This window comes from Myotis daubentonii, chromosome 14 (genome assembly GCF_963259705.1).
Source record: "Myotis daubentonii chromosome 14, mMyoDau2.1, whole genome shotgun sequence".
NCBI classification, from domain to species: Eukaryota; Metazoa; Chordata; class Mammalia; order Chiroptera; family Vespertilionidae; genus Myotis; species Myotis daubentonii.
The window spans coordinates 17,597,212-17,612,920 of NC_081853.1; the positions used below are offsets into that span (position 1 = coordinate 17,597,212).

At 49.0% G+C, this 15,709-nt stretch overlaps 1 protein-coding gene across 3 annotated transcripts in view; it reads right to left on the bottom strand.

Moving 5' to 3' along the window:
* The window catches only part of CACNA2D3 (calcium voltage-gated channel auxiliary subunit alpha2delta 3), an 806,557-nt gene that overhangs the window by 389,592 nt on the left and 401,256 nt on the right, over nucleotides 1–15,709 (bottom strand). For all 3 annotated transcript variants that reach the window (XM_059663265.1, XM_059663266.1, XM_059663267.1), the window contains exon 10: nucleotides 2,493–2,582. In XM_059663265.1, the coding sequence (XP_059519248.1) occupies nucleotides 2,493–2,582 (90 nt within the window). The remainder of the gene's footprint in view (nucleotides 1–2,492; nucleotides 2,583–15,709) is intronic.

A 15,709-nucleotide genomic window follows, 5' to 3' on the forward strand; every position in this document is an offset into this window, starting at 1 on the left:
CATAAAATTATTTTCGTTGCTACTTCATAACTGTAATGTTGCTACTGTTATGAATCGTAATGTCAATATCTGATATGCAGGATGGTCCTAGGCGACCCCTGTGAAAGGGTCATTCGACCGCCAAAGGGGTCGTGACCCATAGGTTGAGAAACGCTGGTTTACATTGAAGAAGCTGGTGTGGCACCTTCCCTTCTTATTTGTCTCTCCTCTTCAGTTGTGGCATTGGCCCATTGCTGAGACCTAAATGGCCTTTGGGGACCAACAGCTGTATTGGTAAAAGGGAGTCTAGAATCAGGCCCCACTCTTGGCTTGAGAGGTCAGTGTAGCTGAGTAGGAACAAGTCAAGTTTGGGAATTGGGCATAACTGACCACCACAAAGGACCTGTGCAGTGTTGACTGGATGCTGCAACCTGGCCTAGCCGGCCCCACACAGCTGCCTGGAGGCTCAGCACAGTGAGGCCCTGAACCTCTGCAGGTCTCCCAGCTCCTGCAACACCTCACCACGGCGGTCGCCCCATTTAGTGCCTGTTCACTCTCAGCTTCACCCCACGCCTTTTTCCTGAAAACCACATTTCCCAGTCTCCCCAGCGGTCTTGACAAAGTTCATCTGCAGGAGAATACTGGAGGACACCAGGGAGAAGCCAGGTTTGTGAGCGGTTTCTCCCTTCTCTCTGCTGTAAGGACATGGCATTTTCTGGCAATGGCTGTGTCTCCTCCCCAGCACTAGCTTCCCCATGCCAGGCCTTTCCCTGGTGGTCCTGCCCCCTCTGGACGGCCACAGTGAGGAGGCTCTGATGTAGTCCCCCCCTCCTGTCGTCCCTCCTGCCCTAGAGAGGAGTGCCTCCTGCTGGCATTCTTCTGTGGACTATGTCATTCCCTACTTGGTCTCAGCTTTTCCATCCCCGTGCAACCAATTCTCAGAATTAAACTCCTGCTGTTTGAAATACGAAGAGTGCTCTCTATTTTTTTGCTTCTTAACATCTCAACTGCCGCCTCCCTGATCCAAGCCATTATTATCTGTCACCCAGATGATTTAATGGCTGTCCTGCTATTGTCTCTGCCCACCTACAGTTGCTTCTAAACAGAGCAGCCAAATGCTGCTGAAACCCAATGTGCCATTCTCTGCTCAGACCCCAATGACTCCATCCCAGCCAGAGCGAGAGCCAAAATCCTCGCCAGGGTCTGCAAGCTCCACATGACCCGGCTCCTGCTACCCCGAGATCTCACTCCCTAGCACACTCTCTCTTCCTCACTTGTTCTTGTCTCCTCGCTGTATTGTCCAAATGCCAAACACCCTGCCTCAGGGCCTTTGCATTTCTGTTCCTCTTGCTGGAAGCTTCTTGCTGGACGTATGCACATGGCTGCCCCCTCACTTCCTTCAGGGCTCTCCTGCAACCTCACCCCATCAGAGAGACCTTCCCTGGCCTCACGGTATAAAGCAGCAACTGCCATCATGCTCACACCATGTGCTCTCCTTCTTCATAGGAAACGTACCTCATCTGTCTTTGCTCCCTAGAACTGGGATCAGCAAACACCTTCTGTAAAGGCCGACACAGTAAGTATTTTAGGTTTTATGGGCCATGCGGTGCCTAGTGCAACTAACCAGCTCTACCGATGTAGTGCGTGAGGAGGCACAGACAATACACAAGCAGGTGGGCATAGCTGCATTTCAATCACACGTGCAGGCTGGATGTGGCTCATGGGCCAAAATGTGCTGACCTTTGCCCTAACATGCAAGGTAAATTAAGGCAAACAGTTGCCAATTCTGTTCCCTACCCTCTTGTCTGACATTATAAAGCATACAATACATATTATCTAAATAAATGATCCAGGAACTGCATTGATGAAGACAGTCATCATTTTCCCCACCACCCTCCCAGAGCAACGGGGACACGAAAGTCGCATGTGGTTCTAGCTTCACACAGGTGGATTCAAGGAAAAGAATCACCTGCCCAACACCAACACATTGCCTGGGATGTTAGCATGTGCTACTTGAAAAAAACACTCTTTGTTCAAAGTGTGAGACACAGCTGATCACACAGAATTCTTCCCTGCAGTACTTACTGGAACCTGGGCTATGGTACTGTTTATTGGGGATCTCCAAGGGGCTGGCAGAGAGGGCAGGAGAGGTTTAGCACACCCTAAACCTCGGAACATCGTCACATTCACGGTTCTACTCTATGAAGACATGGAGTTTCTCAGATGAAAAGAAATCTGCGTTATAAGGTGTCCAGATATTTCTGAGTCCAAAAGCATGGCTGGTGGGTCCGACCAGACTGCACCACCAACTCTGCCCAGCAGGGGGCTGGTTTGACCTCCCCACTGGACCTGGTTCCCCAGACCTCACACAGGGCCGGCCACTTCACCCTCCCACCCTGTGCCGTGGACACTGCTCAGTGACAGCCAGGCCTAATCAGAACGCTGGTCGACAACTAAAATGAATCCCATCTAGTCTGTTGGATGAGAGAAAGGCAAATCCGAGAAGAGCTTACATCGCTGAGAATGTTGAAGGCCTCGTTCAGAGCGATATCCAGCATCCCGATTCCTTTGGCAAAAAGTTTGTCCAGGTGCTCCCTGAAGTGCTGAAACAGAAAGCAGAAAACCCATTAGTGTCTGTCCTATTGTGAGAAATGCCCCACATGTTGCTGCTCCTAAAAAATGGGCAAGAGGGAGCCCAGCACCCGCCCAGGGGCATGTCGAGTGTGTGTGATGTCCACTGAACCAAAGTCCCTGTCCACAGAGAGTAGGTGCCTGGCATTGTTTTCCAGCGGACCCATTCTGAAACCATTTATTTTCTATGGAAGGGGATTCTTCTCTTCCCAAAGGCGTCCACTCCCTGTCTGTTGGGAAAACGGATCAGAGAAATCACCAGGGGGCAGGAAGCGGGGGCTCATGGAAAACCTTTGCTGGCGATTTCCTGGTCTAGGATTGCGTTTTTTTTCTTTTTTCCCTTACCATGCCCTGATACCCAACAATGCCCCAAGCATGCCATCAGCATTGAGATGGTGACACCCACTCGTGGCACATCTGCCATACGTCCCTGAAACTGATCACAGAATCTGAGCAGGTCATAGGGACGGGTCCTGGGTCATGGCTAATGGTTCTAAGACGCTGTTCTGCCTGTGCCCCCTCAGGAAACACCAGGCCACTGCTCACGGGGATGGGCTGCAGGCTTGCTGGCCAACGGAACCAGGGCTTCGGTGGGCTCCTCAAGGCCATTCAGCTTTAATGACACCCAGGCCGAACTTGAGTCAAGGCTGGATTTAAAGTTCACCCTGGGACTATTCACACACCCGCAAGCAAGACGTTCCCCAGCCCACCTGGCCCTCACAGCAGCCGCACCCTCATGTTCAGAGCAGCTCTGGTTATCAAAGCCTGCTCCATGTTAGAGTCTTACATACCAGGTCACTGAGTCCTCAGAACAATCCTGTGAGGTTCCTCACCCCACCTGTCAAATGGGGAGACTGAGGCTCAGCACCATGCCCAAGCCCACTCACCTCCTGGCTGCCAGGCCCAGGTTCCTCCCCACATCAGCTTCCCCCACTTCAATGCCCTCCTTCTTTCCGATATACACCTGCTGATTTTTTTTATTTTTGTATTTTGTATGTCAGGTACTGGCCATGAGCTTGGCATACACCTGGTCAGTCTGGCTATAGAATGCTCTTTCTTCATCCCTGTGTCTGAGCTGTGGCCGAGACTATAGGACAGGGGTCCTCAAACTACGGCCCGCGGGCCACATGCAAATACAAATATTGTATTTGTTCCCGTTTTGTGTTTTTTTTACTTCAAAATAAGATATGTGCAGTGTGCATAGGAATTTGTTCATAGTTTTTTTAAAAAACTATAGTCCAGCCCTCCAACAGTCTGAGGGACAGTGAACCGGCCCCCTGTTTAAAAAGTTTGAGGACCCCTGGTATAGGAGATTGTCAAGTGCTTGAGCGATGGGGGAGAGAAATGATAAAGGCCATGGAACCAGAAAAACCACACTGCCAGGAACCAAACTCTGGGCTTCTCTGTTCCTCCTGCCTGGTGCTCACGGCCCACCAGGACACTGAGCACTGGCACGCCCTACGTGAGCGCCTTGTGAACAAATCCTGGCAGTAAGTGGGTGTAAGGAAGCCCAGGCGTCCTGGCCACAGAAGACTCAGGGCGATCAGAACAGATCGGTCCACCTTCACCAGCACAACCACCTGGAACCTGGCCTGTGTGGAGAGGACTCAGGATTGGCGAGTGTCGCCCACGCACGCCCCGCATGCCGCTTGCAGAGGCTGCTCTTTAACCAGCCCCAGGCTCCCACGGCAGTGACCAGAGGCTGCCTTGACAAGTCCATTCTGTTCACTGATGTCATTTCTGTCAACTGCATTTCATTGTGTGCTGTCGCACAGGTCACGCAGTATTGTGTTTTTTTTAATAAGACAGCAGCCCCGCTTAGTTTTCCTTTTAATCCATATGTAGCTGCGTGTGCTGTGGAGAAAGCGCTTCAGGCAACGGTTGCTTTCATTACTGGATACTTAGGGGTAAACTGCAACAACATGTCATGGAACTTGCTTTTGTAACGAGGTCAGTTGTGATTTTTGTTTTTTCCTGGTACAAATCTGGTCCGTATATTAGATGGAAAAAATATTTCCTTAGGTTAAGGGTTTCCAAATGGTCTCACAGATGAAGAACTTTCTTTTTGCTTCTTTCTCTCCCATGTCCCTCGCATCCAAGCTGCCTTTGCTCCTCCTCCATACCCTGAACCCAATCAGCTTCATCCCCCAGGTCCTCCAGGCTGCATTAAACCCTCGGCCCAACTCTCCTTTTACACAAAACCCCATATTGCCTTCCAGGAAAACATCTTCCCCTGATTGGCTTCCACCAGGAGCTGCTCTGTCCACCAAGGTAGCCATGAGCTACATGGAGGTACTTACATTAAATTCAATTAAAATTACCTAACATTAAAAACTCAGCTCCTCATTCTCCCAAGCCATATTTCAAGGGCTTGATAGCTCCATGTGGCTAGTAGCTGCTGCATGGGACAGTGAGGAAGAACGTGCATGCCCACCATTGCATCGTTAGTTCTGTCAGACAGCGCTGGCCTGGACACAGCACCTCCTCCTCACCAAGCCATTGACCTACTGGCAGTCAGAGGAAACCCTAAGGCTTGTAGCCAGTGGATATGTGTGATTTTCGCTTGTCCAGCATCCATTCTCCTTCTTCTGATTTTCCTTCTCCCTCACCGCTCATAATCTATGTGCTGTAGGTATGGCTAACACCTTCCTCCCTCCTTCCCAGATCAAGCGGGGGTGGGGGGGGATGCAATCTGTGAATTCCACCTCATTGGCCGAGGTCAGGCATGGGCACAGGATACAATCCCTGGGCTTCTGCTGACATGTGGGGAAGAAGGTGCTCCACTGAGATGACAGGTCAGGGAGGGAGGCTGGTGCTGCCTGCAGCCATCTGCCCAGGAAGAGCTCACCTGAGTAAGGTAACAGCCAAGCGGAGCAGAGCCCACAGTGGAGGGGGCAAGATGGCACCAGGAGCACATGGCTGAGCCCCTAGACCAGTGGTTCTCAACCTTCTGGCCCTTTAATACAGTTCCTCGTGTTGTGGTGACCCCCAACCATAACATTATTTTCGTGGCTACTTCATAACTATAATGTTGCTACTGTTATGAATCATAATGTAAATATCTGATATGCAGGATGGTCTTAGGAGACCCCTGTGAAAGGGTCGTTCGACCGTCAAAGGGGTCGCGACCCACAGGTTGAGAATCGCTGCCCTAGACCCAGCTGTGCTTAGCATTTTCAGGTACGTGAGCCAACAGATTTGCTTTTTGACCGACCAGATCTAGCAGGATTTGGGCCACTTAATGGGCAGGACCTTGATGGCCATGACCATCACATAAACTTGGCTGAGACAGGACCTCCCTGAAGCTCCCCCTGCATTACAATGTCCCTCCTCATCTCATCCATGCCACTCCCTCCACCCCCTCTTAACCACTATCATTGCATCTTATGATTTTCACACAGGGAGCAAGGCACTGCGTACCCAGCATGCCCTGGGTGTGCTTTCACGACCACGGCCTGGAGAGATTGCTGGAGAATCCTAACCACATGCCTCCAAGGGCCGTGTCTGAAAGGGAACGAAGAAGCCCGTTGACTGCCCTGCGGCCTCCTCATCAGTACGGATTTCCTTTTCTCTACTCCCAGTTGTGGCTGCTCTAGATTCAAATATTGTTATATTTAATGCGATCGTATTATAATCATTGCATGGAAGCAGTTGATAACATAGACCCCGTGGACTCCCCTGGAAAACAAAACAAGTGCTGAACTAGGGTTCAAGAGACATCCTAGTTCTGGTTACATCATTCACCAGCTATGAGACGCCGAGGCATGTAGCTTTGGCTCTCGGGCCTCAGTACTGCCCCCTGTGAAATGGGGATGGGACAGCTCCTGCAGGGGAGTGGGAGAGCGGGAGCAGCAGTGCCTCAGAGCAGCAGGTGAGAGCTGTGGCCTGAATTCCAGCTCCTGACTGGCCACTTGCCCTCTCTATCAGCCTGGGAGCCTTCATTCTCCCCTAATGCAAGGGGGCTGGACTAACCTTTCACGGGTATTACAGGAAAAGAGAAGTCATCTGAAAGACCGTGATGGCAGACAAATGGGAGACTTTGAATTTCATATTCACTAAAAGCAATACTTAAAAAAATACTACAAAACTTCCTCCCTGCCATCTTCCTGGTTTGCAACTTTACAATCTAATACACCTTGAAAAATGACTCATCTTGCCCTTCCAGGTCCAGGTGTTATTAGACGGGGAGAGGCACGTGGTTGATGTCAGGGACACCGAGACCTGCGTGTCTCCCAGAGCTGGCTCCAGAGAACAGAGGATTCGGGACGGCCCGAGCCAAGCAGACGCTCCTCAGCAACTGTGTGCCAGAAGGTGGCCAGTTTTCATTATTTTTCTAAATTAAAATAAACAATTTATTGGAAGTGGTGACAGTTCCATTTTATTATTAAACTTCAATAAAGGAGGAGGAGGTGGCTCTTTATCTTTGCTTCAGGCACGCATGCAGCATATGCTGCTGCCCGGGACAAGGCCTGGCTTCCAAAGCAATTAAGGCAGCTGACTGCCTGGGGAGGTGGAGAACGCCAGCGCCACGGCTCTGTGTGCCCGGATGTCCACCGCACAGCCAGGCCGCTTATCTCTGCAAAACACGCACAGCATCCAGGCCGCCGGGGGTCCTGCTGGAATAACCCTCTCCCTCACCAGCATTTGATTTCCTTGAATCAACAGTGATAACAGCAGCCATGTTTTTTCCTGTCTCTGTAATTATAGGGAATGTTTGAGTCCTGCCAATTAAGAGCAGGGGATTAACATGAAAGTGGACAGAACCGTCCCCCCCCCCCCATCCAAGAGCCCTTGAGTAGCGGCGGTCCTTCCTGAGATGTGGGGGGAGGTTGACAGCCCCTGTCAGTGATGCCCATCAGGTGACCCCCGTCCAGCACACCTGGGTTTTGTACTCGTCAGGTGTGGGCGAGGGCACTGCGGCACCTCAGCCTTGGGAAGGCTCTCGGGCATTGCCACCCAAGTCCTCCAGTGACAGCAAGGTTGGCCCACTGACGGCTGCATGCCAGGCACTGCTTTTCCTGCATTACCTCACAGTCCTAACTCCCCAAAAGAAAGGTACTATTATGTTCCCTTTTTACATACATAAGCAAATGGAGACTCGGAATAGTGAAATGTTTGCCCATGATGGCAGGACAAGCATGAGGAAGGTGGGTTTCCAAGTGCTGAGCCCCATATCTGAACCCCTAAGCAGCAATGCCCCCCAGCACCCAGGCACAGCCTTCAAGGTTCCTATAAAGCCCAGCATGCAGGGCCCAGAGCCTGTGCAAAGCCACCATCCCATGCTCAGAAGGTCCCGTGCTTGGTTTAACGCTTTGCAGTCACCGTCATGAAAACCTTCATCATTTTATTTTTGAGTCTGTGATGTGTACATGAAGCCCAGTGGAACAAGAGCACAGGAGCTCTGTCCGGGAGCCCGCCGCTCCTCCTGGGGTTCCTCAGCACGCGGGTGCATCAGAGGCGCTCGACTGTATGAGGTCACTTGGCACCAAGCTAAGGATAAGCGCGCCCTGTCGAGGCTCTCCAGTTTTCAGCTCTGTCAGTAACACACATGGCATCACTTGCCTTCTCCTAAAACGGGGACACCGCTTACACCAGTTAATTCAGTGTCCCGACGGCCACGTCCATCTCATTCTGTTGTCAAATTCCTCACTGGAATTTCTCAGCCAGCCTGTGATCAGTCCATTGCCACTGAGCACAAACCCAAGCAGCAGAAACCATTTGCCAGAGGCTCGCAGGGTGTGCGCCGCTGTCTTCTGGCCTGACTGGGATACTAGACCACAGATGATTTAATATAAAGATGGACTCGGGTTCTCATATCATTCTTCCTGGCAACACCTTCCCAGCCCCAACCCTGGGAGGACTCCCCAGGCTCCAGTCTAGTCTGAGCAATTCCCTGCCTGGATTTTACTGCCTATTTCGTGCACACTGAATAGCGACCGAGGGCGATGCCCAGTTAATACAGTTTTCAGGACAGGCACCCATCTAGGGATGTTGCCACCTCAAAGCCTGGGCTCTGGTGAATATGATTCTCATTTGATTCCAGTTGGGGAAAGCAGACAGTGACACGGTGTTTCCCAAACATGAAAACAGAATGGCCCGAGAAAGCTGGTGCTCAAGAGGCAGCCCAGATGTTTGCAATTTAGGGGAGAAAGTGCAGACATGGGTGGGGCCTCGTCTGCGCCAGTCCCCGTCTCTCCTTCATGTCGTCTAGAACAAATTGAAGTGTCTGAGGGTAGCAGCTGTTTAATGCAAATGCCAAATTAGAGAGGAGATTGATCTCCTGGATGTGAACAATGAGTGTTATTTCATACCAGGTAGTCAGATTAGCTACAAGCTCATTTCCATGGCAAGAACACTAATTGGGCCATGTGTGATGGTCAGTGAGCGCGGGATTGGCGATTCTCTCCAATCGGGAAATATCAACAGCGGAACAGATGCCTCCACCAAAGCGGTCCGCTGGTTCCTCGCTCCTCAGGGGACAAGGCTGGGTCCCAATGCCCGCCCTGTCCAGTGTCTGAGGGAGCAGCTCAACGAATCTCTGAGAGACTGATGCTACCGAAGCATCTGCTTTGTGTCCAGGCTGGGCGCGAGGGCGTGTGTGCAAACAGCAGGCTTCACCCTTCATGTCTTTCTGACAATTCCCAACGTCCAAGTTCATCTTTTATAAACTTTATGAAAACCTTCATTGGATTCAAATGCGTTTCTTGGAAGAAGAATGCTTTCATCGGCTGCAGTGTGCGGGAGCAGACGGAAGCCAGGGTGCCAGCCCTTTCCCAGCGAGGCTCCGAGCTCCGTGGAAGCCTGGACTCACAAGCGATGTGACCTTAGAGTGAGCGTCCAGGGAGAGTGCCGGGCAGGCTCATCTTCATCACACCATCCTCTCACAGTCAGGGTGACGGCCTTCACACCAAATGCAAAGCTACAGCCCAGCGAGGAAGGTGTAGGGTGCTGAGGACACACATTCGGAGTCTGTCCAGGGGGTTGATGGATGTGCTCTGACCCACCCTACAGTGGCCCACTGAGGGGAGGCGGCGTTTATTTCCATGATGGCTTGGCAAAGGTGTGTCCCAAAACAACAAAAGTACAACTTCTTCTGTATGATCACTTGTAAGATTCATATCGATTTATAAATCTTATATTTAATTAACATGTATTTATTTTACTAACCTCTGTATTTTTGCCAAGTTAATTATATGTGTATTAACCTTAATTGTCTAAATTTCTTCCATGCTCATTCAAGTCTGTGAATAAGCAAATACCCTATAGAACGCTGTGACAGTTTTAGGCGTATATCAACATCTATTTAACCAGTCCCCCACTGATGAAAATTTAGGTTTTCAGAGTATTATTTTTTTCAAGCATTCCTACAATAAACATCTTTGTACACACATCGGAGGGTTGTAGTGCATATGTAGACTAATATCAATATAACATCTTCATAGAAGGGAAGCTATTGGGTCAATATTTCTGTATTCATACCACAACAAATTACTGTGACAATTTAATGACATTCAGACATAATCCAGCATATAGTAAGAAATCAGTAAAGCTTAGGTCAGGAGTCCTCAAACTTTTTAAACAGGGGGCCAGTTCACTGTCCCTCAGACCATTGGAGGGCCGGACTATAGTTTAAAAAAAAAACTATGAACAAATTCCTATGCACACTGCACATATCTTATTTTGAAGTAAAAAAACAAAATGGGAACAAATATAATATTTGTATTTGCATGTGGCCTGTGGGGCGTAGTTTGAGGACCCCTGGCTTAGGTCTTAGTAATAGGGCACCAATAGCACTGTATCCAAATCAAAATTTTAAAAGCAAAAGCAGCCATCCTCCCGTGCGCGTGCGCGCACACACACACACACACACACACACACACACACACCCTTCTACATATAGCAAAAGGAAAGTCATGTGGAAATGCAGGCAGGGACCAGGGCCTTCAAGGTGCTCGCAGGCTGGGTCCTCTGTTGAGCTCCTGGTTCTGTGTGTCCTGCATTCCATCAGCCGGCTCCTGACCACACAGCTGCCCACGTCACAGGACTTACATGTTCCTGGACTAGTCTGCCTGGTGATCAGAGCTGGAGTCACCAGACAAAATACAGGACACCTAATTGAGTTTGAATTTCAGATAAACAACATATAATCTACTAAAATTTTATTTATTGTTTATCTGAAATTCAAAGTTAATTGGGTACGCTGTTTGTTTATTTTTTTGTTTTTCTAAATCTGCCAACTCTATACCGGACCAATTTCAATTTTGGCAAAATTTTTATCAAAAAAGTTCTGAGGCTAGCAGAGCTTGGATTTTATATCTGGGTCTAAATCAACCAGGTGGCCAGAGAGGAGGTCCTTGGCTGACTCAGGCCTGGATTATATGCACATTTCTGAACTTGAGGTTGATGGCGAGCACCAGGCTAAGTGTTACATGACCTTCACCAAGTGAATTTCTATGGACAGAGGAGGGAGGGGATGCTGAACAGACAAGAACTATAGCTCAGTCAACCTATACAGAGCTTGTGGGAAAGGCGCCGCCTTCCACGGGCTTAGTCCACATTCTCAGAGAGCTGTGCTGATGGCCTGAGCAGCAAAGACATCACACAGACGTGTCACACACACACACACACACACACACACACACACACACACACACGGCACGTGCTTTACTCTGCAGCATGTTGAGGGGGGAACATGCATGGTAAGGAGACAAATGAATGGTGCCTTTCTCAAGGAACATCATAAAGTTAGAGAAAAGTGTTTCCAAAAAATTGGTGGTCCTGGGAGGGTTTGAGGCTTAGCAAAAAGAGAGAGATGGGGACAAAAGAGAAGAGAGCACTGCTGACAACTAATATTTATTGGGTGCTTTCTACATCCCATTTTGGCTTGAGACTCCTGACTGGTGTTTCCTTCAAGCCTTACAACTACCCGGAAGTCACGGCGCCCTCACTACCCTCATGTTATAAATGAGGAAACAGGTTCGGAGGGTTTGCCTCACTGACCAGTGCTCACTGCTAACGAATGGTGGAGTGGGGGCTTAAATCTAAGCATTGGGTCTCTGAAGTATTTATTTTGTGGTTTTCCCGGAAAAAAACACATTTTGTTATAGAAATTTTCCATGACCAATTCATGGCGAATCTTGTTTTAGTGATATCACACCACTACCTATTTCCATTTCCCTCATGGTAGCTCTCTCCAAGCTGGCCTCCCTGACCCTCACCACCTGCCATCCACACCCACACTGCGCCAGGGCTGGCTCTGTGATCAAGAGAACACAGCCGAAGTGATGGTATGCCACGTGCAAGATTAGGTGGTAAATGACTCTGGTTTTCCATCGTGGCTGCTCTGCTGATCTCTGCTGGATAGTTGGCTCTATGGGAAGCCAACTGCTTTGTTAGGAGGTGCCCATGTAGAGAAGCCTAAGCTTCCCACCAACTGCTATCAGGGAACTGAGATTTCTTGCCAGCAGCCACATGGATGAGCCCAGAAGCAGCTCTTCCATCCTAGGCCAGCCTGCAGGCACTGCAGCCCTTGGCCAACATCCTCAGTGAAGCCTGTGTGTGACCCTGAGCCGGAACCACCCAGCTAAGGCACTCCCCACCCTTCTCTCCCTAGGAAACTGTGCGAAATGATAGATGTTGTGTAATAAGCTGTTAAACCGGGAGGTGGGGAGTGGGGGGAGGGGTAATTTGTCACACACAATAGGTAATTAATACACCTTCATCCAGATTATCTTAAAGCACATCCCAGGCACCATCTTATTTAATTTGTGACTATGACAATATAATATGTCTCTGAAAGAGAAAGACTTTTAACAAACAAATGCACACTATACGCTTCACCCGTGTCAATCAATCACAGTCACACCGTCTGAATCAGGATTCAAATAAGGTCCATGCATTGTGATTGGTTGAGGGTTCACATAAGTCTCTCATTCTAGACTTCCTTTGCCATTATTTTACTTACAATTTTTTGTTGAAGTAACAAAGTTGTTTTTCATGAGGAATGCCCCAGAATCTGAATTTTGCTAACTGCATTCTTTGGGTGACATTTAACATGTCCCTCTGGCCCCTATATTTTAGTAAATTGATCAGATTCGGTTTTGACCACTTATGCATGCCTGTCCTCAGGTAGCCGGAAAGGCAGGCAGGTATTCATTTGACATGCACTTCATTGATGATGCTCTTACTCCCTTCTGGTAGTCTCCTTGTGATTCTGGCAGCCACTGGTCCTCAATGTGTAGGTTCATTAACTCATTGGGAATGACATATTATTCTATCACCCATATTATTAGATAAAAAAATGCCCAGAAATTTCTAGAAATGGGAGCTTCTCCTCTTACACCATTTAGTTACCTGAGGAACCATTTGCAGAGGAAAGTTGGATAAACGCTTGCTGCTCTTGGTTTGTTTACTGGTTTTAAATATAAAACTGGGTCCAAAAGAGGAAAGGGCTTCATCTCCTTTTTTTAGCATCATTGTGAACTTCTCATTTCCCTGCTTCATTGTTTTAGTGTCAGCATGAACTCTAGCACGCATTTTGTGTTTCAATTTGTTGCTCACTTGTGGCTGGTGGGAGCCTGTTCTCCTCAGGTTGGCACCCACGTCCTTTTATAGTCAGTGGTCAGCAGCTTCCTGTGGTCACAACGGGCACGATGTTCCAGGCTCATCTTGCTCCTTTTCCACCCTTGACCCAGAATTGGCCATTTTTCTAAAGGCCCAACCCAAGCCCCCTTCTTAACCACTCACACTCTGCAGCCTCTGTATTTCCCTTGGGTACACACCTGGGAAACAAGCAGGAAGGACAGAAGAAAGAGCAAAGAGGGGCTGGGCCGATGGAGGGGCAGAGGAGTAAAGAACAGTCTGAGAAGCTCATGAAGGGCATACAATGTGGTGGGAATTCTATCCCAATTACATGATGGGCAAAAGGACAGGACATAAGCTAAGGAAGTACTTTCCAGACACAGCTCAGGAATTTACTCCAAGGACGGTAAGGGAAAGAAAGCTGGAGTTAGAAGAATTTGATGACAGAGGCCGGAGGTGTGTGTTCTACTAAGGCAGTCTCTGTGCCAGGCCAGGGCCATAACAAGAATTCAAATTTTCTGGCTCAGGAGAGGAAGGGGCCTCCGGGCATCCATTCGCTCCAACCCCATCTGTGCTGAATGAGCCAAAGTCTGACTGTATTTACCCCACAGCTTCACTACCAAGGTCTCTCCTTCCCTTTCTGATGGTGCACCTTTATCCCACTATCCTCAGCCTGCTGACTTGTATTCATTCATTAAGAATCAATCTTATGTCACATACTGTACTTAATCAATGGAGCAAAAGCAGATCTGGTCTCTGCCCACAGAGTTCCCATACCACCGGGGGAGACAGACCACAATCGACCAGAACACCGATACACAAGACTAACAAGTGCCATCCAGGAAGGCTCATGGTACTTTGGTGGTACACAATAGGAGCACTAAGGGACGGCCCAGGAATTACAAAGTTAAGAGAGCTGGGGCATGAGAATTGTGGAGAAATAGCGTGTGCCAAGGCCCTGTGGCAGGAGGAAACAGAGCACACATAAATAAGTTTAATAGGGTCCCTGGGGCCAGAGCATGGAAAGGGAAAAGAAACATGGATCCAGAGAGCCAGGAAGAAACCAGACAAGGCAGGAACTTGTAGGCCACATTGAGGGCTTGTGTTCAACAAAATTATTAGCTAGAATGATTGTTTAAGGATGACAAAGACTCAGCTGAGATGGAATGGCAGGTTGTGGGGTTCATAACATGGACTTCCAGGTCAGAAGCAAGTGGGCCATGGACCTCACAGAACAGAGGGACAGAACCCTAGGGCCATTCACATGCTACCAAGCAAAACAGCAACAATCCACAGGAAATTAACAGGTGAATTTTCAATCACGGGACATGAAATCAACAGCAAGCCTTAGAGACAACATGCGTGCTCCCAGTCAAGGAAAATAAGGCTTCACTGGCAAGGTGAACAGAACAGCAGCACTCTCTCCAAGAAGGAACTGTATGACCCATGAACGAAGGAAAAATTTTAAATGAACTATCCTTGTAAGAATAATGATAAACTTCTGTAGAATACCCAAGTTGGTTTGCTGAGGAAAATCCCTCCTTAAAATAAAATGTGCAGTACGCCTGGCAGGTGAAACTGCAAATTAATAAACAGAATGGATATTGTGAAAGGTCTTAATGATGCAAAGTCACAGATCAGCTGAGTATCAACCGTGCTAAGGTCTGCTCCTTCGATCCCCTTACTGTGTGCCATAGTCTCATGATGTTTCTTATCCGTATCCACCTGCAGGTTCCCTGTGCTGCTCTTCTTCACGTCCAGCCACAGAGGCAGTCTACAGTCACAGTGCTTCACCGAGACCCTCCCTTTGTTCCCAGCCCCCTGGGACTCAGGGGCCCTTCCTCAGCACACAGACCGCTGGTCTGAGGAGGGCAAGGACTACTGTCCAGTTATACCTGCTACAGTGATCCCAGTCATTCCAGCTCCCTCAGAAACCAGGTTCCCCCGCGTGATCAGCCACCAGGCATCCTCAAACTAATTAGCTGGTCTTTTCCTTCCCACAGCTGGCTGTCTTCCCCAATTGTTAGGGAATGTTCCCAGGGCCCTGGGGGGGATCTGCTGCTCAGCCTGGTAGGCAGGAGGTTTCATGAGTTTAATTAACACATCTCTACTCACCTCTAATTGAAAGTAAAGGAACTTTAGAAAGAAAATCATTAGTTTCATCATGCAGAGGAAAATAGCAAAATGTGCTAATTATCTGACATCTGGATAATGTTCCTTCTAAATCTAACAAAGGCAGGAGCTGGAGTAGGTCCACTGTGTGGGGTTCAGACCCTCCCTGAGCCCACTTCCTCCACCCCCCAACTTCACCTTCACAAAGTCTATTTGGCATTTTCCTTTGTTGCTCAGAGTCTTCAGGCTACTTCCGGTTCCGGGTGGGCTGTGATTATGAGTCACCAGAACAACGATTCATGTGATGGCCATCCAGGAAGCATCCCAGAAAGAGTTTCCTGAACCAATCTGGAGGCAAAGGGCCTTGCGGCCTACCTAGAGCAAAGGCCGCCTGACCGGGAAATAC